The following is a 23382-nucleotide window of genomic DNA, read 5'->3' as shown; positions in this document are numbered from 1 at the left end:
CTAAAATATGTTACTTTGCACACTCTTCATATCACAGTCCTGCAAAGATGACAGAAAATGTACTCATATTTGCTGTCCTGCGGCAAAACACGCGTTGCGTTTTAGACCAAACATATGGTGACATGAGTGCGACCTGGACGTATCAGTAAATGGTGAGATATTTTTCTATATAAAATTATCCTGTCAGAAGTATTGCGCGATAACTTTACTATTTATTTTTCCTTCTGTATCATCTCAGTGAGATTTTGTGAGGTTTCACGCATGCACAGTTAAGTGAATTTAAAGTTTTCAGGCGTTTTCCAAAAGTTTCTCATCCACACTGAAACTTTGGAAAATGCTTGAAAGCGCTAGTGTGGACGGAGAGTGTTTTTTTTTTTTAAACAAAAACGCTGTATTCAAATGTATCCGGATTAATGTAGACGTAGCCTAGCCTCTGATGACTTGTTCACCGACGAAACATATCACATGAGATCACAGCACTAGCAAACAAAAACAATCAGATGATACAATCATTTCCTTATGGACAAAATCAAATCCCACCCTAATTTTTTTCTTGTTCAAGAAGCCATTTAAGAAAAGACTATAGCAACTTTGGTTTCATGTAGACTTTAATTTTACTTGTAATGAGGGGTGGTGTATTAAACCTTAATCCTGGTTTAGTCGCTAGAGGGCGTCAAATCCACACAGTTGCATTTATGATGATCTCAGTGATATTCAGTAAAAAACTATGAGCTCTCTCTCTCTGCTAGGGGAGACTTATTCTTTTGATCTTTTTGTTAATTTTTTTACGTGACCCGATTTAGCTAACATTAATTCTGATGCTGGTAGATTTAATTAGATTGTCTTGTGTGTGTGTGTGTGTGTGTGTGTGTGTGTGTGTGTGTGTGTGTGTGTGTGTGTGTGTGTGTGTGTGTGTGTGTGTGTGTGTGTGTGTGTGTGTGCGTGCGTGCGCATAAACAAGACAGTGAGGGTGAGAGATGAAAAGAGAGAGAACCAACATGAGATTTCAACAGTCGTTATTAAGCAAATGAATCCTAAGAGAGGGTCACATTTAGCAGCTGTCTTATTGAAAAAAGATATACACATTAATGGAGGGAGGGAGAGATGGAAAGAGAGAGTGAGAAAGGGGTTGGGCACAATTGGGACAGTTCCCTCCTTCCCAGCAGGGAAGTGTTTGAAAGAAAGGAGTGAATGATAAGAGACGACTGAAGGAGAGAGAGAGAGAGAGAGAGAGAGAGAGAGAGAGAGAGAGAGAGAGAGAGAGATCATAAAGAGTTAAAAGATGCAGAGAGAAGCAGAAGGCAAGACAATAACAGAGTGAACAAAACAGAGAGAACGGAAAAGAAAAAGAGAAATGCCAGCAATATTATAAACACAGAAGACAGACCAAGAGAGGATTTTGCTGCATCACTGACCTGTGCAGGATTATATTACACTGCACTGCACACACACACACACACACACACACACACAAGGTGTTATGCTGACATCAGGTAGACACCATTTGTGTGTGTGTTATTTCTGAGCAGAGGACGCAAAGTGTGTGTGTGTGTGTGTTTACTCCTTGCTAGAGTCACATAGTGTGTGTGTGTCAGACAGCCATGAGGAGGATGCTGGCTCTCTTCTGCTTAATTTCACTGGCGGCACCTCTAACGGACGCATGGAGACCATCTAAACCACGACTGCACTTCCAACACTCAGGTGAGGCAACTGACTTTCTATTGACTTTTCAATCTCCTAACCTTCACTCAAACCTTTCTGCATTTAACATTTCAATCCAGACATTATATGTTCATTTTCTATCACAATGTAGATGATATTTCATAGATTTCAAATCCTTAACAAAGCTTAGGTCATTGCACATTACCATAATATGCTCTGTTTGTCTGGATATTTCACTCAGGTGAGACAACTGACTTTCCATTGACTTCTGATGCTTTTCTATTGAGCAGTTGGTATTTGTATCTCTTAAAGGGATAGTTCACCCAACATTTTTAATTCTGTCATTATTTACTCACCCTCAAGTTGTTCCAAACCTATATGAATTTCTGCTGAACACAAAAATATATAGATTTAGAAAAATGTCTATAACCAAACAGTTGATGGATCCCATTACCTTAAATATTGAGGAAAAAAATACTGTTGAAGTCAATGGGGTCATTCATCATGTGCACTATGCGGCACCACAGTTCCATAATGAATATGTTCTATGGGTCTGGTCTGCTTTTCCCAAAAGCATCGCACCCTTAAGTTGATCGTAGAACAATTACCACCGATGGTGTCTACGATCAACTTCTTAGGCTTACGATGCTTTTGGGAAACGCAGCCCTGCATAGTGCAGACAACTGACCTTCTATTGAGCAGTTGGTATTCCCTAACCCAAACACAAACCTCTCTGCATGTAACATTCTAATCCAGACATTATTTCTATGTTCATTAAGCGACTTACTTTCCACAATGTAGCCTATATGAATTTAGGTTTTACTATTCTTGTGGACCCACATACACAAAAATGTTCAGTCTTTCTTTGCTCCACACACAAACTCTTTCTCTCTTTTTAACCCAATTACCCCAATGCCACCTGTAATCAGCCATGCTTTGACAGGAGTATATCATGTGTGTAGACTGAAACTGGTTTTGTGTTTCTCCATGACCTAAAAAACCCTGCACAGATAGCTATTCATCCGTCACACCTTTCTGCCTATCAGGGACAAACAAGAAAATATTGTGTGTGTAATTTATGTATAAAGTGTTTTAGTTTAGAAAGTTCTTGGAGTAATACAAATCTAAATTTATTTCTCTTTGTGTGTGTGTGTGTGTGTGTGTGTGTGTGTGTGTGTGTGTGTGTGTGTGTGTGTGTGTGTGTGTGTGTGTGTGTGTGTGTGTGTGTGTGTGTGTGTGTGTGTGTGTTTACTTGGATTTCTTAATTACCCAATTAGCCTTTCATTCACGCAGACTCTCAAAGGGTATGAACATAAGTGTGTGTTTGTGTTAGGGAACGTCTGGTGGTTGATTATTATACAGCTCATTTTGGCTTGATTTCCCTGATGAGATGATAAATGACAGCTCTTGAGTAGCGCACACATACAAACAACAATTTTGTGGGATTGCATAAGTGAAATCATATATCCAGTAATATATATTCAGCAAAGCCTTCATTTCAGCACTATAAAATCTATTTTCCATCTGGTCTGTTATGATTGGTCAATTTGCAGTTGATTGGCCTTCAGTAGATGTGATTGATTAAACATGAGCATAAATCAATTAGCTCTAACCTCTGGCTGTGTGTGTGTGTGTGTGTGTGTGTGTGTGTGTGTGTGTGTGTGTGTGTGTGTGTGTGTGTGTGTGTGTGTGTGTGTGTGTAATTATGATGTATACTCTTTTGCTCAGGTCAAGGGTCAAGGTTAGTAGGTCTGACTGACAGAGATTTGAGAAATACCAGAACACAGCAATGTGTGTTCGCCCAGTTTATTTTAACTGTGTGTTTATGCATGAGCCCTGCTGAGCCTTGTGTTCCCCCGTCACAGACTTATAATCGCACCTGTTAACATTTCCACCACACACATAAGAACATGCCAGCTGGTGGACTGAGCAGTAATAGCTGATAACTCAATTTGCACAAGAGGTGTGTGTACTGTTTGTTCTTGCCCACCAGTTGCACTATGGGAAAAAATGTGCTCAAGGAAACACACCCTAACTGTCATTCACACTTGCAGTAAAGTGTGTGCTTGTGAGCAGGTTTTTCTAATTTCCCAATTCGATTCCGATTCACAAACTCTTGTTTGGATTCCCATTCAAATTCAGTTTGATTTGAAATTAACTCAGTTTGCATAAGTTTTTTGGGTTTTTTTGTTATCACTGTAAAGCTGCTAGAAACAATCTGTATTAATAAAGGTGACTTGACTTGACAAGCTCTCTAATCGATTTAGGTTTCATTGTGATTAATATTTCAGAATATTCATTTATAACGTCCATTTTGCTTAGAAAGGAATCTCTCTCTGCTAATGCTGTAAAGTGCTTGGTTTGATTTATCTACTTTCATCATCATGTTATGTTAAACCTCTTACCTTTAAAGAACTCAGATGACAAAAGGTTAGATCCCATCTCTTGTGAACGTGCAGTTGTCCACCCTCCTCTTTGTTCAGTGAAATCTGAAAGATCTATGAAACACAAGAATTTAGATGGGAGTCCTTAGATGTCAGGATCCAAATCAGTATTTGTTATCATTAATTAAGGTACAAAACCCTGTTCTACATAAATATTATCTACTATTTATTAATATTTATAACTTTTATGTTTTCAGTTTTTTTATTTTAGTTAAAGATTTAGTCATTTTGTTATGTTGTTGTATCACATTTAGCCTAATATGGGCCCTTTTTACTGACTGCTGAGGCGTTTCCACAGTTATCAACATCGCAAATAAAGTGTTTAACATTTTAATGAAACATTTATAATGCTATACTTTGTGTTATATTTATACCTTGGCAGTAAATGAATTAATGCTGCTGCGAGGGACGTGTTTCTAATAAAAAGGCTGAGGGAGTTACTGCAAATTTGGCATCTTTCTCTCTTCTGACTGCTGTAATCATTCTTTTGATATTTTTTCCCTCGTTTGGAAAGTCGTGAAAATGCTATCATGGTTTTTTTTTGCTTTTGCTTTTAAAGAAAATGCAAATACAAAAATTATATTTGCTGTCATCTCCTATTCACTGCAATAGAAGTTTACCCAGCTATGAGGACTTCCGCTTCTGAGAACCTGGAAATGTGAAAAGGGTCGTTTTTTTCAGCTTTCATTTACATTTATTAAAGTTTTATTTTAATACTTCAGCTTAAACTTATTTATTTCAGTTGCATGGTTTAATCTAATATTTATAAATTATTTTATTTTAGCTTGAAACAGGCAACTCTTTATTAAAAGAACAGACTCAAAAGAAAGAGTCAGTTGTTCATGAATCGGATTACACTGGTTGCGTTGTATGTTCGTTTTTGCGTGCAGTCTGTGATTTGATTTCATGCTACACAGTCATTTTATTTTATCACATTGAATACAGACTGCAAACTCACATTCACAATTCAGGTTTCATTTCTTTTTGCTGACATCTACAGTATGTCGCTGTAAAAAAAAAACATTAGGCAGACACTGAAAATAGGCGTAAAGTAAAGTATTGATCTTATCATTTTAATTGATATCGGGATTGTTCAAAGGAAGATTCTATTTTTAAATATTGTTGCTGGGGTTGTGCTTGTGCTTGTGTGCATTGCTGTATATATAATGTTTCTTAGCTGTATCACACGGCACACATTTGTACTAATCGAGTAATCCCACATCAGTCTCTCTCATGACTGAGATAATCTAATGTTCAGATATACACTTAAAGCTTGTGTGTGGTTAAAGATACACAACATTAGGTCCGTATGTGGCTAAATATACCCTCAGCTGGTCATAGAATGATGGACAGAAGGGTTTGTGACTCACTTTGTGTTGTGTGTGTGTAAAAGAGTAAAATGACAGTTGTAGTTGTAGGCTACTAATGGTATAAGACCATCAGCATGTATCACTGTTTGTCTAATTTAGTTTATGACTAAAAAGGTCATGAGTCAAACTGATTACAGGGGATTCTAGACCACCTAGTCATGAAAACTCACTTCCTGTTAAACACACAGGAGACAGGTGGAATACCAGCCCATAATCCATCTGAGTGATTTTAGCACACATACACACCCTTGTTGCCACAGCAACTGCCCCCAAGAAAGGGGGCAATGAGTAGCACTGGTGCCACAGAGAAAAAGCCAGGAATGTCTGTGAGGCTGCAGGCTGTGACAGATTGTGTGAATGTCCCTCGTGAACAGCTGAATTTTTTTTAGTGTGTGGGTGAGAGAACATTTTAAAGGAGTGATGAACACGCAAAAGAAAAACCAACATGATATGTGTGTGTTTGTATGTTATTTTTGAGCGACTGGATTTTTGGTGTAGCCTATTAAGATATTATCTGACATACTTTCACTGTAATTAATTCATTTCCCATTATTCTCTGGCCATTTTTTCAATCTTTTTATCTATTCTATTAATCTCATGGGTTATTTTATCTTTCTGTCTCATCAGCTGTTCAGATTTTTGAACAGGTTATTCTGCCCAAAAGCGAGTCTGTCTGGTCCACATATAAGTTTAAATGAGTTCATTGAGTTAAGGAAATGTAATGTTACTCTGGTAGAGAGATTTAGGTTTACTGTTTAATATACGTATGAAAACTTGTGTGATATTCCTTAAAAATAATGTTTTATTAAATTGTATTATTGTCATTATTACTTTTAAAAGTGTCCTACTGAGCAAAAGTAATATATGTTTGTTTAAAAATTCCTTGAGTTTGACCAAACTGTTATTTTGGCGTGTTATAATGAAGACATTTCAGTTTCACTGTGTTTAATTAAACTGTATTATTATTATTAATGGTTGAAGTAATCTACTGTGCAATAATATATTTCTGTTATAATTTCTTCAAGTTAAACCGAACTTTTATTTTGACGGGTTGTCGACTTGTCGTGAAGGCCTTTAAGCGTCTAACTGTGTACTATATGATATAGGCATAGGGATTGTAAATTGTTTGTAAAGTCACTCTCAGAGTAGATCTCGAGATTAAGTACATATTTTCATGTCCTCATACAGACAGTAGTCAGCGAGTCAATAAAGTAAGTTAAGTTGTTCCATATTTTGTGGAGGATTCCATGCGCGCGTTTTCTGCAGCGCTGAAATAAGAGGAATATGTATTTGCCATGTTAAAGAGAGTTAGTTGAGTGGATTATTTATTGTTGTGTTAAAACGTTACAACCATTAAGGGTATGTTAGGTTCTCTACCACTCTGCGCTCTTCGTGGCCATTGAATAGATGTAACGTTAGCAGTTGTTTCAGCAAACGTTACACAAAACGCGGTATTTGCGCCAATACGAAATTGAAACCAAGTACCGGCCAGCACTAAATTCACCTAGAAAAAAATACGTTAAGTACATATAATGACACCTATATAATATCATTATTTACTCAATATACTCACCCTCAGTTGTTCCAAACCTGGCTTGGCTTCCTATCATGGAGCACAAAGATGATTTGAATAATCGGCTGCCTGTTACACTTTCCATGCAGCCTAACGTTCGACTGCTTTCATATTTTAAAGGGTCTTTATGCCCTTTTTAGAAGTTGTAAATTAAGTCTCTGATGTCCCCACAGTGTATGAAGTTTTAGCTCAAAATACCCCACAGATATTTTTTTCATAGCATGTCAAAATTGTCACTTTTTGAGGGAGAGCAAAAACGAGCCGTTTATGTGTGTGTCCCTTTAAATGCAAATGAGCATGTTCAAACCAGAGCCGTTGAAAAACTAAAGGCTAAATTGCATTTTATCTTCGCCCTGTCAGACATAAAGGATTTTGTGATGGAAAACAGAAATGCTGCATATAAGCTGAACTCACACCAGCCAAGAGGGTCTTCAATCATAATATAAATATATAACAAAATAACCTGTTCTCTTTCTTTCTATCTCCCTCTCTCTGCCACAGAACTGGTGCAGAGCGGCAGGCTCATGTCTCTCTCCGTGCCTGCCGGGGATCTGAACTCTCTGCTGCCGGATGAAGACGGTCGTCGCCTTTACATTGGTATGAAGGACCATCTGGTGTCCACCAGCCTGGATGATATTACTCAAACCCCCCGCAAGGTATGTACACACCCCACACATGCTGTTTCTCTTATATTATATAACGTTACTCAAGAAAGGGACAGTTCACTTGAAAATGAAAATTCTTTCATTATATACTCTCGTGCTTTACATAAGTAGAAGTTTAACAGAATGTTCATGCTGCTCTTTTCCATACAATGAAAGTGAATGGCTGTCAAGCTTAGAAAAATACAAACAACTTGTTTCTCACAGAAAATATCATATGGCCTTAGAAGATTTGGAATAGATCACATATTAACCATATGGAGCGATGTTATGGTACTTTTAGTTTTTTTTAGCTAGACAGTCCACTTTTAGTTAAATTTAATTGTACAGAAGAGAGAAGCAACTTGAGGAAAAGTTTGATACTGCAGATTACTGCAGTATCAAACAAGGAAGCTTTTAGTCACAGATTTATATCTAATCAAAACTGTCCCAGACTCAAAAAAACATTTTTATTCGGATTTGAAATTGAAAGACACAATAAATGTATGATTGTTTTTCAAACATTTGTTTTACACTTGTTTTACATGTATGAGGGGACGAGGCAGTGAGTGTATTTGTGCATGTGTGAGTAAGAGTGTGTGGATGAGCCCGTCCCTGCTTGTCTACTTAACTAAGTGTGTGTTCATAATGATTTCATCTGAGTAATGCCAGAGTGGCATTCAACTGTAATTCCTCACATGCTACATGATGAAATCAGCATATGCATCAACATTTAATATGAGTAAGAGAAGCTTTTATGCACACTTGGGCACCAAATTCATATCTCTGTGTGTGTGTGTGTGTGTGTGTGTGTGTGTGTGTGTGTGTGTGTGTGTGTGTGTGTGTGTGTGTGTGTGTGTGTGTGTGTGTGTGTGTGTGTGTGTGTGTGTGTGTGTGTGTGTGTGTGTGTGTGTTTTGGTACTGTATTTCAGATATACTGGCCTGCAAATCTAGATCGGATTCAGGACTGCATAATGGCTGGAAAAAATCTGCAGGTAAAACATGATTTTATGCACCACAGTTGACTCCTGAAGTGTCTAATCACAAACAAATTAAATCATTTCAATCCTCACTGTCTGGACAGTTTATTAGCTCTGTCTGTATTAAAGCTCAGTTGACCTCACGAGCTTATTCATGAGTGCTAGTTTCCTGTTTGTGTCACAGATGGACTGTGCTAACTTCCTGCGTGTGTTAGAGCATTATAACCAAACACATCTTTACGCCTGTGGAACTGGAGCGTTCAACCCTCGCTGTGCCTTCATCCCTACCAACCTCTTCCTCAGGGTAAAGAAGGACAACAATTCCCCACCATGCACCTCTCTCACATAACTGCTTCCTGTTGTGTTTGTGTACTTATGTTATTTGATGTGCATTTATCATGTACTATGCATTACATAGAAAATGTTAGATTAAATGGATTATTTCATTTAAATAATTTTAATTTAATAAATTTGTTTATTAAAATATAAAGTGTGACATACCGGTACAGAGCCAAAATAAAATATAATATTGTTTTATTAAAATGTTTATAATTTACTTAATTATTTTTATTAAACCAAAAATATGTTAGATACATATACAAACAATTTTTTTTAAATAATAATTATAAAATATTTAAAACCTTAAGAGTTTTAATAAAAATAAAGTGTTACAAACAAATCCAAACAAAAATAAATATTAATGTAGTAAAATAATTAAAACAAAAAAAGTTACATACAGTTCCAAACATCCTTTTTTTTTAAATGTGTATAGACAAAAGGAAATAATTTGAACTGTAAATAATGTAACTGGGTTTTTCAGGCCGAGGAACAAACGCTGCAGTATGAAGACACCGAATCAGGGAAGGGAAAATGTCCGTACGACCCTCACCAGAGAACAGCTACCGCTATCATAGGTAAGACAGTGTGTTTATAGTTTTTCGGTAGTTTATATGTTTGTGTAAGAACATGCCAGTTTAACTCTGATCCAAATCTTTTGTGTTCAGACGGTGAGCTGTACGCTGGAATCTCATCTGACTTTCTATGTCATGATACTGCTTTTATTCGGAGTCTGGGGGAGCGACATGTGATTCGCACTGAACAATATCACTCTACATGGCTGCAAGGTGATGCATGTGCAACCACACATACACCTCAGCTAGCAAAAAAAAAAAAGTTAGACTACGACTTACAAATATACACACACAGCATGTTGTTGACAACCATTAAGAATGCACTGTGCTCTCTAGGTTAAACACAAGGAAATACCACATTATATACACAATAACAGATGTATGTGTTAGTTTAACTGTATTTTTGTCTCTCTCCAATTCCTCTCCAGGCGCGGAATTTGTACATGTTGCAGCGATGTCAGAGAGTGATAATGAGGAGGATGATAAGGTCTACGTGTTCTTCACTGAGCGTGCTCAGGAGGCAGAAGGGTCTGCTGGGAAGGTCCTTTATTCTAGAGTTGCCCGCGTCTGTAAGGTATCTAGCAGTGTGTTCCTACGTGCCTAACTGCACTTGTGTGACCACTGTGTGCAATCTCTGTGAATCTGATTGTATGTGCTGTCTGATTAGATTTGCTGATGTATATATATATATATATATATATATATATATATATATATATATATATATATATATATATATATATATAAGGTATATATCATCTCCTTACAAGACCACATATTAAGGTCTGGTTAGATTAGATGGTAAGCAAAAAATTAGTTCTCGTAATCTTTGTGTTGTCCGAGGAGGGACAAACTGGCAAGAGGGTATTGGGCGCCCAAGGATCATCGATGCAGGAGGGCAATAAAGGCAATCCCAGATAGTTTGAGCCAACAGAAGGTCTTGGCACAAGTCACACAAAATTGTAATGATGTTATGTTATGAAATGTGCCAAAACACACAGTGCATCGCACTCTGATGCGTTTAGGGCTATGTAACCGCAGACCAATCAGAGTGCTTATGATGACCCCTGACCATAGTCAAAAGCGCCTACACTGGGCACTCGAGCGTCGGGACTGGACCCTGGAGCAGTGGGAGAAGGTTGCCTGGTATGATGAGTCCTGCTTTCTTTTACAACAAGTGGACGGTCGTATACGCAGTTTACCTGGGAAAGTGAATGTGATGGGAGTGTGATGCTCTGCTGTGTTCTGCTGGGTAGCCCTGGGTCCGGCCATTCACGTGGATGTAAATTTGACACGTGCTTCCAACCTAAACATTGTTGCAGAACAGATGGTGTTCCCTGGTGGAAGTGGCCTCTTTCAGCAGGATAATGCACCCTGCCACACTGCACACATTGTTCATGAATGGTTTGAGAAGCATGATGAAGAGTTCAAGGTGTTGCCCTGGCCTCCAAGTTCCCCAGATCTCAATCCAATTGAGCATTTGTATGATGTGCTGGTGGTGGGACAACAAGATTGATTTACGGCAGCTCCACCTTACAACCTACAGGACTTGAAGGATATGCCTCTAACGTCTTGGTGCCAGAGCCCACAGGACACATTCAGGGGTCTTTGTAAAGTCCATGCCTCATCGGGTCAGCGCTGTTTTGGCAACACATGAAGGACCAACAGCATATTAGGCTAGGGTTCATCATGCTTTGGCTCATCGGTGTATATCTCACAATTCTGAAAAAAGAAGTCAGACTTGTGAGATATAAACTTGCAATTCTGAGGAAAAAGTGATTGCCATACTCATGCACAAGGGAATTTATGTCTACATAAAAGAGCATGCCCAAAAAACACGGTATTAGCATGGTACATACACATGCCTTGCCTTGCAGGGTTACATGTCCAAAAAAACATTGTATTACCATGTCCAAAAATCCATGGTACCATTTCCAAATAATCAGTTACAACATGGTACTTGTTTTGTTAAAGAAGACTAGCAGAAATATTATGGTACTATATTAGTGTGTTTATCTCTCTTTTTTTCTCTCTTTCTAGAATGATATTGGTGGTCAGCGTAGTTTGGTTCATAAATGGAGCACCTTTCAGAAAGCTCGAATTGTTTGCTCCGTACCAGGACCTGATGGCATACACACACACTTTGACAAACTCCGTGAGTAATACACATGCCACATGAAATGCCACACACACAAAATTCACTCCCACATGATTACCTTACCAAAGTTTAAGCAAATCTTTCTAATTCAATAAGGCTTTGAGATAACCTTGTACATTTTTTAGAATATTATTTATACTGTTGATAATGTGTGTGTGTCATATATGCCCAAACGAGCCTGATTTATGGAAAAAGTTTATCAGTACACTCACACACACACACACACACACAAACCACACACAGACTCAGACATAAACCGGTTTCTTATCAATCAGTCTGTGTAAACAAAGTCCTCGCATAGAATAAACCATTCTTGAATCCTCAGTCTGACTAAAGTTTCACTATAATCTCATGCTCATATTATATCTATAAGATTTACACATTAAAACGCATACATATTCAAATGTTAATCTCAGTGTTTAGATGACTACATGACGATAGCACACCCCCTAAACAATTTTACACAAATATGATATAAATCACGCTCTGCAATAATCAGAAATCAAGAATGGCTTCCGTATCTGACTAGAGCTTTATCAAATCTCCAAGCGGCTCTGAACAGAACTATTCATTGTCCAGCGCCATGGTAATCTTTAAACAGCTAGGTTTACATAACTTGTTTAACTCAGTGCATGTCCAGTTATGTTCAAGTGTTGGAGAGTTTGTTCTGATTGGTGAACACTTTCATGTTTATTTTGACTGTGTAAAGTGTTAATGATTTTATATTGTTAACATGTTGTAGTGCTAATAAGCATCTCATTTTAGCTGTACTTTTGCCCTATGGTGGTAATCTATAGAATTCTCTTCAATGTCAAGTTTACATTGTGCTCCACGGCCCCTAAACAACTGCATCTCCCATAATCTCCCTCTACATCAGGGACCCTCATGATGCCATGGCTATGCCTATGATGAGCCAGACCACACTGCAGACAGTAAATGTTCATCAAGAATAGTTTGTTTATACTGCAGATTATGAGAAGAAAATGCAAAAACTGCAAGTTAAGAACTACCAGGTTGCTGATACATCAGAGTTAGAATTGTATAGAATTTTATGTTTTTATAATATATGGAACAGATGAAGCTTCAGTCTGGTGTAAATGAGTTTAAATACGTTTGTGTGTGAAGGTGATGCTGCTAGTTATTGTGGCTCTGATTTTGAAGCTGTTGAATTGTTATGTGTGATCTGTTTGGAAGTTTAAATAATGTGTGATTGATGAATGGGTGTGTTTATTATCTGATATTCAAATGGTTTACTCTTGTGTTTGAGTGTGAGAGTTTCGGAGTCGGTAAGAATTTTTTTGAAAGATGAGCGACCAAAGCTGCATTTATTTGACCAAAATACAGTAAATACTGTAATATTACCACAATTTAAAATACTGGATTTCTATTTTAATACTTTTTTAAATGTAATTTAATACTGTAACATCAAAGCTGAATTTTCAGCATCATTACTCCAGTCTTCAGTAATCATGATCCTTCAGAAATCATTCTAATATACTGATATTGACATAGAAAGGAGGACAACTGATATTTCAACGCTATCTCACGACCTCACTCGTACGAATTCGTACGATTTGTCTAAACCCACGTGATGGGTAGGTTTAGGGGCGGGGTCAGCGGTAGGTCATTTGTACGAATTCAGACGAATTTGGCAACTCGTTAAATATGTACGATTTTGCAAAAATCATATATGTAAATAATATATATATGTTGACTTGATGCTAAAGTGTTTAATATTATATATTTTAACACAATTTAATAGAACACCTAAAAAGGGAAATTTTTCCTTATGGTTATGCACATTTTATAGGATCTCTAGAAGTTTTGTCACATAATGGCCCAATTTCTTCAAATCCACCCTGAATGTTTTGCATTTTCGAACCGCATGATTATGAATATATCTTAAAATGAGTGCGCCAGTGCATATGCCATTTGTCTTGGTGGTCTGCTGAATGTTTTGAAGACCGTCAGTATCTGTGTGTGTGCATTTTCACATCTACGGTGGCACCCCCATCCTGTTTTCACATAATCTACTGGCTAACTAGATGGGGACGAGGGAGGACAGCAGAGAGCAGGGGAATCAGAGGTTAGGAGGGATAAGAATGGATAGGGGCAGGATAGAGAAGTGTCAACAAGTGCAGGACAGACAAAACTATCTGTCCTCAAGGGGAACATAAGCTTTTGTTGGAGGAAATTGACACAACTATAGCATCCTCACAAAAGTGAAAGAGAAGAAGAGCCCGAGAATAGGGGGTGGTGAAAACAATCTGGAAAGGAGGAGAGGAGACAGAGATGGAGGAGGGGTGGGACAGAAATGAGGGATAGTATTGGGATTGAGAGGGAAAGAGGGAGAGTAAATGCTTAATTAAAGGGATTCTGTTGGTTTGAGTGTAAAATATGAGAGAAAACAGAGAGGCTGTGTGTATGTGTGGTTTACCGCAGAGCGGTGTGTAATTTTTAAACGGTTTCAACCGTTTTATAGTGCTGAACTAGTTTATGTTCTCTGTTTTAAACAGTTTACGAGAGACTGAGAGTCAGTAAATGATTTGTAGTAGCATGTCCGCTGTAGCATGAATGTTTAATACTGTGGTTTCCAACTGGTGGGTCGTGCCCCTTATTTTTTGTTGATGTCAAGGGCTGTGTGTTTGATCTAACTATACAGTATTTTTGATTAGGGTCGCTAAGATATTTTAATATTTTTTAAAGAAGTCTCTTATGCTCACCAACACCAAGCTGCTTTTGTTTGATCAAAAATACTGTATAGTTATAAAAAATAATAGATAGAAAAAAAATATATAATAATAATATTGTGAAGTTTTCAGTGTCACATGATCCTTTAGAAATCATTCTAATATGCTGATTTGCTGCTCAAGAATTTTTTTATTATTATTATCTGTTGAAAACAGTTGTGCTGCTTAATATTTTTGCAAAAACTGAAAAAGTTGAAAACAGCATTTTTTGAAATAGAAATCAATTTGAAATCACGTGTGATCAATTTAATGTCCTTGCTGAATAAAAATATAAATTTCTTATAATATAAAATAAATCTTACTGACCCCAAATGGCAGAGTATTTCATGATAATAATTTTGCATATTGTTGAGTCTGTTAACTTCATAGTCATTTGCATATTACCTTTTTTTTCTTTCAGTTTTAGAGTTAAACAAATATTTTGGACTTTGTTTTGGGCTGCACTAGACATCCACTTTCAAATCTGGGTCCTGAAGAAAAACCATTTGAGAACCACTATCTTAACGTGTGTGTTTGATTTGATAAGGCGTTTGATCATATCTGACATGACTGGAATGTGAGAATGCAGAAATGAACTAGCGCACCCTCAACAGCAAATGTTCAACAGCATGTGTTTTTAAACAAAAGTAAAACCGCAAATATGCTGCGTTACACACGTTTATTTGTATGAGAAAGAAAGTGTGACCAGGTAAATATTCTTTTCATGAGTTTATACAGCCTTGAGAGGAAACCAGATCTCTCTCTCTCTCTCTCTCTCTCTCTCTCTCTCTCTCTCTCTCTCTCTCTCTCTCGCACACACTTAATATTCTAACCCTGTTTTCTGTTTTTCCATAGAGGATATTTTCATTCAACGTGGAAAGGACAAAACAAACCCCCTCATCTATGGACTCTTCACCACTACCAGGTGAGTCTAACACACTGGCCTGGTATCACATTTTAAACCAAGACCGAGAGCTGACTTTTTCTCACCCTCACAGCATTCCAAACTTGTTTGACTTTCTTTAGTTCATAAAACACAAGAATACCGGTAGATATTTTTTAGAATGTTGGTTCTGCTCTTTATCATAAAATATTCTGACTAGGGGCTTTCAAGCTCCAAAAATTTGAAAGATTAAAAAAAATTTGATCAAAATTGACAGTAAAGTCATTTATAATGTTGAATAAGATGGCTCTTACAAATAAATGCTGTTTTTTTTCTATTCATCCATCACGGTTTACACAAAAATATTAAAGGTGCAGTAAGCAATTTTTGAAAAACGCTGTTGAAAAGTGGATCAGACCGAACATCAAAACACACTTGTCACAATCATCAGTAAGAGGCTTATACACTTATGATGGGGGAGGAGAGAGGAATCAGTGCCAGGGCAATATAACTTTAAAAAGAAGGGTTATGATTAGGCAAGACCCGCAAAATATCGGAGAAGCATTCCAGCACTGGAGAGACCTTCAGCAGCGGGAAGGCCTGAAAACTTTTCTGCACACAGAGCTATTGTATGGCTTCAGAAATCATGTTCACAACTGTCATTTTAATTTTATGGCGCTGTCCTGTCATTTTTTGGAGCTTGACGGTCTCTGGTCAGCCTTCACTTTAATTGTACAGAAAAGAGTTGTGTAAAAATCATGAAATCCCTGTGTATGTGGTTAAGGGTGTGGATAGAATTGCTGTATTACTGAGTCATACTTTCCAGCAGGTCTGTGATGACATTAATGATGCACCCATGAAGTTTAAAACACTTTAGAAGTTGAACCAATTTTACATCAGCCATCTCAAGCATATGCATTCATCTTTCTTTGTGAAAATGTGTGTGTGTGTCTGCCCAAGGTTTTGGAGAGGGTTGCTTAGGGTGGAGTACATATGAAGTATGGATTAGGAAAAGGCTGTTTGGAAAGAGTGACAGTGTTATTGCTCTCTGTTGAGCTGTTCCAATGAGTGTGTTAAATCTCTCAGAGACTCGTAAAGACTCCAGTTTTCACGGCAGACCCAAATTCAATTCACTTCAGACCAGATGCCACTGCCACTTTCATTTGTGCCACAAGAGCTGGGTTTTAATTGGATTAAAGCTAGGTCAAAAAACACATAGGGGAATTGATTAAGATAAATGCTGTTGCTTTGATACATTGTGATTGATTCCCAAATCAATCTAGTTTCTAGTGGATGCTGTCTACTTATGACTGTCAATCAATTAATAATGAATGTATCTATTTTTATGTTTGTGTTGGTTTCCTCTCCCTACAGCAATGTCTTGAATGGATCCGCTGTGTGTGTGTACCGCATGCAGGACATTATTAGAGCTTTTAAAGGAAACTTCCTTCACCGGGAGGGACAACAGTACAAGTGGACAGAGTATACAGGCCGAGTTCCCTATCCCAGGCCTGGCACAGTGAGTCTTCTCAAACAATAAGCTGATAATTATTTTTATGTTATGGCCGATATTCAAAATCTGTACTATTTTGTCTAAATAAACTAAAAAATAAAATCAATAATTTTAAATTCTGCATCACAACAGTGTAATGTTGTGCAGTATGAATTTTGTTGATTAATTTTGAGATTTGCTAAAGATTTAACAGTGTCATTAAATTATTAGTATTTAAAAAAAAATTACTTTAAAGTCAGCATGAAATGAAAATTCACACGATTTTCTAATTGTATGTTATAAATCTTTTTGTGAATGATTCATCCATGCATATGTTTATATTTTTTTATCCTTGATCCTCTGGTGAAATGACCACCAGGTCAATTTAATTGGTGGATTTTAATTGAACATTTTAAAATTTTAAATTATTAATTGTATTTTTACAAAATGAGACCACACAGTTGCCGTTTTTATAATATTTTGATGTTGTTTTATTTGACCTGTAATATTAAGGGCTCTGAAATCATGCAAATAACAGTATTGGTGAACTTCCTGTCAATATTCAGTGTCCCAGCAGCACATACGGAGGCTTTAAATCAACGAGGGAATATCCTGATGACGTTATCTTCTTTAGCCGCACACATCCTTTAATGCAGGAGCCGGTGCGTCCTCTTGGGGGTCATCCTTTGCTGATCAGAGTGGGCGTGTCTTATAAACTGACCCGCCTCCTTGTGGACAGAGTGGAGGCGGTAGATGGACAATATGACGTGTTGTTCATCGGCACAGGTGTGTGTTTGTGGTCAATATTAAAATAAGCTGCAGGTTTACTGAATTGAATATGTATATTATGTGAGATGTCCATATAGTTTGTAAATATTGTGTGTATTGTATGTGTGCAACAACAAAATATTCCAAGGCACTCAAGTGGTTAAGCTTAAAAGGCCTTTTATATATTGGGTCATTAAAACAGTAACAAAATGGTTGATCAACACTTAACACAGCCTTCCTCAGGACACACACATTTTGTGTGCGAATAGCATATTTATATTCGGCCGCTCTCAATCTCAACCTCCTTTTTGTTTGATCTATTTAAAATGTCCACATTCACATTCCAACCTATAAATTACATAAAAAGGATTACAATTAATGAAAGACTCAATTGGATATACTTTACCAGAGAACACATCAGTGAAAGTTGTATGTGTATGTGTGTATTCAGATTCAGGCCTGGTTCTGAAAGCGATTCACCTTCCTAAAGCTAATGGACAGAATCAGGAGGTCACTCTGGAACAGCTTCAGGTTTTTAAGGTAAAACGTCTGCAGCTTTAGCATTCCAGATTCAGTTGGATGGCCTTTTAAACTTTAAATATTGACTGCTCATCTCCTGTCATTCAACAGAACAAGTCACCAATCACTGCCATGACCATGTCCAAGAAAAAGGTACAATGTTTATCAATGGAAGCACACATACACACACATGCAAACATATGGTACATGAATATGCACACTATTATAAATATTCCTATCCTGTCGCCATGGCAACTTGAGAGGGTTGGAAGATACTTAAAATGAAACTGAGAGTTTTCACACATTTTTTCCCCATGAAAGATCTAGGATGGAAAGAGCACTGTAATTCTGGAGCTGTATATGGGAATGTGGTTTAAATGTTTGGGTTTCTGGCCTTACTGAAAAAAGCCGTAAACAGGATCACAGCCCATATCATTGTGCTTGTTGTGTGTGTGTGTGTGTGTTTTGTCTCCAGCAGTGGCTGTTTGCTGGATCAGCAGAGGGTGTGGTTCAGTTGGGTCTCTTCCACTGTGATCTGTACGGCCAGGCTTGTGCTGAATGCTGTCTCGCTAGAGACCCGTACTGCACTTGGGACGGGCACTCTTGCAGCCCATACATGCCAACTGCACACAGGTGACACATCTCACACTCAGGCATATTTTAGCTGGATTACAACTGACTAAGAAATTTTAAAAGCATCTTGTATGGGCAGCTTGTTTGATAGAATCCATTACATCAGCAGCTTCTCGTACATTGAAACCACTTTGGTATTTGGGATATCTGAAATAAATCTGATCTGAAACATTCCTGCCTACAGAAGAAATATTTGTCAGGTTAATGATGACGGCAACCCGCTGAACCAGTGTGTCAGACAGGGAGGTAAGAGACACGGACAACCAGACATTTACTGTTGTTAAACATCCTGCTTAGAACAACACTGCCCTATTTATTTCATTTTAATGATTCTTTAATTTAGTTTGAATTATTTCATTCGTTGTTATTCAGCTGGTCTTCAGGTGGAGGCAGAGGAGAAGACACTAGTTGTTGCTGTGGGTAACAGCACCTACCTAGAGTGTCTACCCAAATCTCACCATGCCACCGTCACCTGGTATAAAGACATAGGCGAGAACAGCTTGGAGCAACATAAGGTACACCCATCCTCAAAATAGGCATGCACACTTTAAAAAGGTTATCAATATTGAAATGTCTCTAAATTGAAACCCTCTGTCTTTCAGGTCACATCTGGAAAGCAGCTGGTTGTCATCGACAGGGGCATCCTCATTCCCCGGACTGAACTCAATCATGACGGCGTTTATCACTGTCAGCTAGAAGAGCATCAGTTCCGCTGGACAGCCGTTACTATCCGTTTAATTGTGTGGAGCCCCGTCCTGCAGCCCTTCCTTGGCACCGCCCAGCCATGGTACCAGGATGTGATGGCACTGATCAACCACAGCAAACTGGAGCGACACTGCAAACAACTCGGCCAACGTCACAACAACAAGGAATCAGGGAATCACAAGCATAACAAACCAGACAGAAAGAAAGCAGACCGGCACAGAGGAGGGGGAGAGAAGGAGAAAGGGAGGGGGCGGAAGCACCGGAGCAGAATGCAGAGTTCACAGAGGCTGCCGAGGAGCGCATAGACAGGTGTATAAGAAACAAATAAATACAACAAAACATGCAATACACCGTCATATTAAAGGGGTCATGACATGTTTTTTTTATTTTATTATTATGTTCCCTTAGGTGCAATTATAGTATTACTATAGTTTTTTTTTACAAAAAACTTTTAAAATGTAGTGATTTATGACCTTTTCCCACCCTGTTTCTCATCCTCTGATTCAAACAGTCTGTTTTGGGGGAGTTTCCCCTTTAAGAGTTCAGTGTTAACGACCACTGTTATGATTGGCTAACGTCAGTGCCTATGCATCAATTATTAACGCCCCCAGCCAGAACATTTGCGGATTCGGCGTATTTAAAAAGTAGTTTAAAGTTTTAAATACATTACTTACAGTTTGCGTCGTCGTTGTTGAGCCCAGAATAGTCGGCACAGACTTATCTTTGAGCAACAGTTTTCTGGCAAAGCCAGCATCATTTTGGGATTTGTTCTCAAAACAGTCATCCTTCAAATAGAACAAACGCTTAAACTAACACTGCCGTGACTGAGACGTCCGCAAAAAATAAAGTGCATTCATTTTTCCCTGACGACTGGATCTTTCACAGCGTATTCAAAGATGTTGTTTGTCCACAGCCAGGAACAGCACATCTGCGTGGCATCGTAATTTCCCTGTACACAGACCCACTCGCTGTCCGTCGACTGAACACTTGTGAGGCGCCTCAGGCGCGTACGGTTTTACTCTCCTCGTGCTCCAGAGTGCCCTGAGCCACAGGGTTAGCAACACATTAGCTTTTCACCCAAGTACATAATTATAAATGTCTGTTGGTGAGCATAGTCTGGTATCTCAGGTAATATTCATCACCTCAGGCGCGCAGCGCGCGGGCGCGACAATGATACGAAATGAGCGTAGTTGTCTTGTGCCGGAGGCGGTCTATATGCAAACGCTGGTACGTCACTTCGTACCGTGACGTCACTTCTTACCATGGATCCAGAACGAGCTGTATTTAGAGCTTGATTAAATAAATGATTCGTTTATAATGGGGAGGACGTCTTAAGCTATGAAACTTGCAGGACGTTTTAATGGTACAAAGACCTCTTATATACCAAAAGATCAAGGCAAATTTGGTTTCTCATGTCATGACCCTTTTAAGATTTAGCTCGGTTCCAAAACCTAATGAGCTGCCTTGTATGCGCCCAGCTTCAAGCTCAGTGAAGAAATGCATGAGAAAAGAAAGATTTTGATAAATAAACGTATTTTTCATTCAAATCAAAATATCAGTATTGTTTGGGATTAGTACGATTTTTTTCCGATACTTTTATTTATTTATTAAATTGATCAAAAGTAACAGTTAAGACATTGTTACAAAAGATTTGTATTTCAAATAAATGCTGTTCTTTTCAACTTTCTAGTCATCAAAAAATCTTTGGAAAAAAATGTATCACGATTTCCATAAAAATACATGGCAGCACAACTGTTTGAGATTGTGCCCATGTAGCGAAGCAGCTCACTACGTTTTGGAACATGGCTAATATTTGAATCATGTGAAGGACTGTCGCTAAGCATTTTGAGAATGATCTGGAATGGGTTTGGTCAAGAAAAGTGTTTACTTTAATATAAAAAATTAATTGATTATTTGAGGACTGTTGATCATTTGAAAAATCTTCTAGAGCAAGGGAGTGTCTCCAAAGGATCTCCTGTTGAATTAAAGACAAATCTTCCAAAGTTAGGGAGAATCTGAAAAAAGTTCTTTGTTTTAAAAAGACTTCAGTGTTGATGGCACTTTTTTCATCTGTACTGAAATGTATTGTCTTATTTATCTTTCATGGTATTTATTTTTCTTGTGTTTTTGTGCTTTGTGTATATATTGTCTTGCGTTTTAAGTGTAAAAAGTGTACATGTCGTTCTTTTCCTTTTTGATATTTGAATATGCTGTAATTCTGTCTCTGACGTCACTCATTAAGTTTTCGAGAGATTTATTTAAATGAATCAGCAAAAGCAAACTTGCAACAAAAAACAAAAAAACCCAGAATGCAACAGATCCCATAAGATGTAGCATATTTCTCTGGGGAACGATGGAGGCACAAAGGGTGTGTTTTATATTATTGAACTGAAATGCCAGCTTTTGGACACATGCATGATTGCCAAGAGGTTTGGCACCCGCCCTGAAGTGCCTCCATTCAGAAGGATGAAAAAATGAAAAATAAATTAAGGAAAAAGGGATTTAAAGGCTTTAGAGTACAGTAGAGACAGAGAGAGGAGAAGAGCAAATAAAAATGTGGTCAGGCCAACACCAAATGACAGACAAAACCAGTGATCATATGTTGGAGCAGCTTGGTTCGCCTAGAGACTCAAAACAAATAAAACTAAAAATGTTAACAGCCATAGCATAAACAGAAAATGTAGATTAGATGTTTAATGTTTTACATATGAGGTAAATCCTGCCATTAGTGATTTGAACCTTGTGAACTGTGTGTGTTATAATTTTCTTTGTTTTGCCTTTTACTGTAAATCTGTTTTTTATTAATGGACTTTGAACCTTGAATAAATTGTTTTGGAAGACTCATGAAATTGAGAGAAAAAGAACAGAATTCAACATTGCAGTGCTTGCTACTTATTTATACGGCTTTGTAATAATAACAACATCAGCATATTTAGAATAGAGCTCTGCAGGGATGACATCAAAACCTGGAAGACTAAATTTTCCTATGGGTTTTTATAATGGGGGTTTTCTATGTATTTATAAAAGAAAATAACTTCTGTGCCTCTGTGGTAAACATAACTTGATGATACTTGGACGTTTTGTTCTACAATATAAACTGCACACACTCGCACCCTAAAATTTCTTATCTATTTAGAATATCTATTAGACATGTTTATTTTATTTTTTTTTATAAATGCACATTATAAATAAAGGCACATTTATAAATAAATTGGAAAAACCCCATTATAAAAACCCATATGAAAATCTTGAGGGAACGAATTAGTCTTACTATTCAACAACTGACGCATCTCTGAACTTATCATTTTCTCCAGACCATTTGAAACCGAGCAACAGTCCTGCTGTAAGCAGAAAATGATCATTGTTATATCATCACAGAGTCAAAACTTTTTTTGTGTGTGCTTTTGGTTCAAACACTAAACAGAAACACTCACATTCACAAACATGCACAGGATGGAATTTTCTCTGTGATAAGCATTTGAATTCCATGAGCACATCAGTGTATATTGCATCCTTCTTATATAAAGGACAGGACACTGGGAAATTGACTAGGCGGGTTGCCTTGGATACGGCTGCCCCTTAAAACACTCACACAACTGAATACCAAATAGACTGGAGAGCCTATGACAGTAAGTGAGATTGGCGAAGCGAGGGGGCGAGAATAAAAGAGAAACGCAAGGAAAGTCAGATTTTTTATTTATTAATTTCTGTTAAGAAAGATAACTGCTTTGATGTTGTTGAATATTGACAATAAATAAATAAGTGTACTGTCTTCATACACGTTGATCTTATTTAGGCTAGCACAATTCTCAGAGTAAAAAAAAAAAAAAACGTTTCCATGAATATATTTCTCATCACTTAATCAATGTGATTAACATTGATTAACACTCTCATCAAACACTTTCTTCACCTCT

General features: G+C 37.6%; 1 protein-coding gene across 4 annotated transcripts; it reads left to right on the top strand.

The window, feature by feature from the left end:
* Window positions 1-1191: 1191 nt before the first annotated feature.
* sema3h (sema domain, immunoglobulin domain (Ig), short basic domain, secreted, (semaphorin) 3H) lies at window positions 1192-22340 on the top strand. Of its 4 annotated transcripts, none has more exons than XM_079636492.1 (17): window positions 1192-1701; window positions 7551-7705; window positions 8623-8685; window positions 8855-8974; window positions 9491-9584; window positions 9675-9794; window positions 10010-10155; window positions 11622-11736; window positions 15324-15393; window positions 16726-16870; window positions 17410-17629; window positions 18063-18151; window positions 18242-18283; window positions 18606-18763; window positions 18948-19009; window positions 19136-19278; window positions 19366-22340. In XM_079636492.1, exons 1-17 carry the CDS (start codon window positions 1602-1604, stop codon window positions 19771-19773), a joined length of 2250 nt encoding a protein of 749 aa, XP_079492618.1. In that variant the 5' UTR covers window positions 1192-1601; the 3' UTR covers window positions 19774-22340. The 4 variants fall into 4 exon arrangements, with proteins under 4 accessions (XP_079492618.1, XP_079492619.1, XP_079492620.1 ...); XM_079636493.1 differs by having other exon boundaries at window positions 1474-1701; window positions 18609-18763; XM_079636494.1 differs by lacking the exon at window positions 1192-1701 and adding an exon at window positions 6561-6687.
* The last annotated feature ends 1042 nt before the right edge of the window (window positions 22341-23382 follow it).

Source organism: Phoxinus phoxinus, assembly GCF_949152265.1.
Source record: "Phoxinus phoxinus genome assembly, chromosome: 15".
Lineage (NCBI taxonomy): Eukaryota > Metazoa > Chordata > Actinopteri > Cypriniformes > Leuciscidae > Phoxinus > Phoxinus phoxinus.
The sequence above is the reverse complement of the archived record's forward strand: the minus strand, read 5'-3'. Positions and strand labels throughout refer to the sequence as shown.